The sequence below is a fragment of the Eptesicus fuscus genome, chromosome 15, assembly GCF_027574615.1.
Source record: "Eptesicus fuscus isolate TK198812 chromosome 15, DD_ASM_mEF_20220401, whole genome shotgun sequence".
In the NCBI taxonomy this organism is placed as follows: Eukaryota; Metazoa; Chordata; class Mammalia; order Chiroptera; family Vespertilionidae; genus Eptesicus; species Eptesicus fuscus.
The window spans coordinates 48,559,996-48,562,202 of NC_072487.1; the positions used below are offsets into that span (position 1 = coordinate 48,559,996).

Consider the following 2,207-nt stretch of genomic DNA (forward strand, 5'->3'; position numbering starts at 1 on the left):
GAAACTGGAAGACCTGGGGGGAAGTCTCTGGTGACTCCACCCAGGGCTGAGCAAAACCTGGCACCCACCCCTCACCGTTAACTCGGCCTGGGCGCTGGTCCTGTGCGCCCGTCCAGGTCTGCAGCCCGCTCCGCGGCTGGAGCGCTGTTGAGCACCGCTCGCCGCCGCCAGCGCCCGGACCGAGAGCAGCCCGGCAGCTGGAGGTGTGCCGCCCTCCGAGCGCCTAGAGCCTTGAGGCTGAGAGCTGAGCGGTTGGGGTAAATCCTGGGAGCCGCTGTCAGTCGGGTCGAATCCTCCCGATTTGTAACTAAAGAGGGGTCCAGGTCCCGAAAGACATCTCCAGCAGGCAGCTCTGGTCCTCGGAGCCCAGGCTGCCCCGCGGGCGAACAGAGCCGAGTTTCCGTCCCGGGTCAGCAGCAGCCTCGCCCCCCCTGACCCTCCCGGGCACTGGAGTGAGTCCAGCCTCCCTGCTCAGCCCTCCTGGGCAGCGGTGGGACGCATCCCGGCTGCTCTGAGGATCCCCACTGGACCCTGGGCAGCCTCTTCCGCTGCTCCTGGGTCTGCCCCCTCGCGCCCCCACACGTCCTTTTTGTTTCTGAGCTTGCTCTGAAAGTGATGTAACGCGGACAGGCTCGCGCGCGTCGCGTTCCCTCTTTCTCTCTAAGTCCTCCCTCCCGCCCGCCCTCCAGCGCCGGGAAGTCCGCGCGCAGAGCCAGCGCTGGGCTGCGCCGCCTTGGCTCCCAGAGCTTGGGGACCGCGACCCGCACTGTTGGGAAAGACGGGCTCCCACGACGTCCCACTTCCCGGTTGTCAGGAGGGAAAGCCAGGCTTTCCTCCCAGAGCTGCTGTGCAGGTTTCTAAGGAGACTCGGACTGGCTTTTCCGCCTGCTCCCAGGAGACTGGAGACAGGAGGACACCGCAGGTACCTCCGTGACCCCCGCCGGTGGACGTTTATAGGAAAGACTGAGGTTAAAATAGTAAAGAGACACAGACAGACAGACAGACGGACGGACAAAGAGCAACAGGAACAGGGCAAGGAGATAAAGAGAGGCAGAGACCAAGACTGTCAGACAGGTGGAGAGAGACGAAGAGTACAAGAGACAGAGTCGGTGGGTGGGAAATGGACTTGGGAATCTCCTTTAACCCACTGTGATTCCCTCTGTGACGGAAGACGGCCACGCCGCTCCCTGGCCAGCGAGAAGCCCCCACCTGGATGCGTGAAAGATGCGGCCGGATGACATCAACCCGAGGACGGGGCTGGTGGTGGCCCTGGTCAGTGTCTTCCTGGTCTTCGGCTTCATGTTCACTGTCTCTGGGATGAAAGGAGAGACTCTGGGAAACATACCCCTCCTGGCCATCGGACCAGCCATCTGCCTGCCAGGCATCGCGGCCATTGCCCTGGCCCGGAAAACGGAGGGGTGCACCAAGTGGCCCGAAAATGAGCTGCTATGGGTCCGAAAGCTGCCCTGCTTCCGGAAACCCAAGGACAAGGAGGTGGTGGAACTGCTGAGGACCCCTTCGGACCTGGAGTCAGGCAAAGGGAGCTCCGATGAGCTGGCTAAGAAGGCAGGCCTCCGGGGGAAGCTGCCCGCCCAGGGGCAGGCTGAGGTGCCTGTGGCCAGCTCTATCACTACTCCCACCCCCACGGAAGAGGGAGGATGCCAGAGCCTGGTCCGGAGCGGGCAGCGGGAGGAGACTTCCAGATACCTGGACGGCTACTGCCCCTCGGGCAGTTCCCTCACCTACAGTGCCTTGGATGCCAAGTGCTCAGCCTGGGACAGGTCCGAGTGCCCCGAGCCCGAGGACAGCATCTTTTTTGTGCCCCAGGACAGTATCATCGTTTGCTCCTACAAGCAGAACAGTCCCTATGACAGATACTGTTGTTACATCAATCAGAGCCAAGGCCGGTGGGACCACGAGACGATAGTCTAAGCTTTGCATACCAGGGTCGCTGTGCTGATAGAAACATGACTGCACTCAGCCCCCGATGGAAGGAAACTGCCCTGCTCCAACAGCCTTCACACTGTTAGAGATGGACCTGGTATGTGATGGGTGTGCAAACGTCTGGTGCCTGAGAGCCATGTAAATAGGCATGTTGGGGACACATTTTAGGGAGGGGTGGTGAGTGTTAAGGACACTGGAAGAGGCCATGGGTAGGAGAGGAAGAAGTTCCAGTTACTTTTTAACAATTTAAACCATGTTGGATG

At 61.0% G+C, this 2,207-nt stretch overlaps 1 protein-coding gene across 1 annotated transcript; it reads left to right on the forward strand.

The window, feature by feature from the left end:
- Nucleotides 1–1,224: 1,224 nt before the first annotated feature.
- On the forward strand, nt 1,225–1,932 carry TMEM215 (transmembrane protein 215). Its single transcript, XM_054727709.1, has one exon. The coding sequence runs from the start codon at nt 1,225–1,227 to the stop codon at nt 1,930–1,932; it is 708 nt and encodes a 235-aa protein (XP_054583684.1).
- The last annotated feature ends 275 nt before the right edge of the window (nt 1,933–2,207 follow it).

Coding starts and splice junctions, on each gene's coding strand:
- TMEM215 (XM_054727709.1), top strand. CDS start 1,225: ATGCGGCCGGATGACATCAACCCGAGGACGGGGCTGGTGGTGGCCCTG.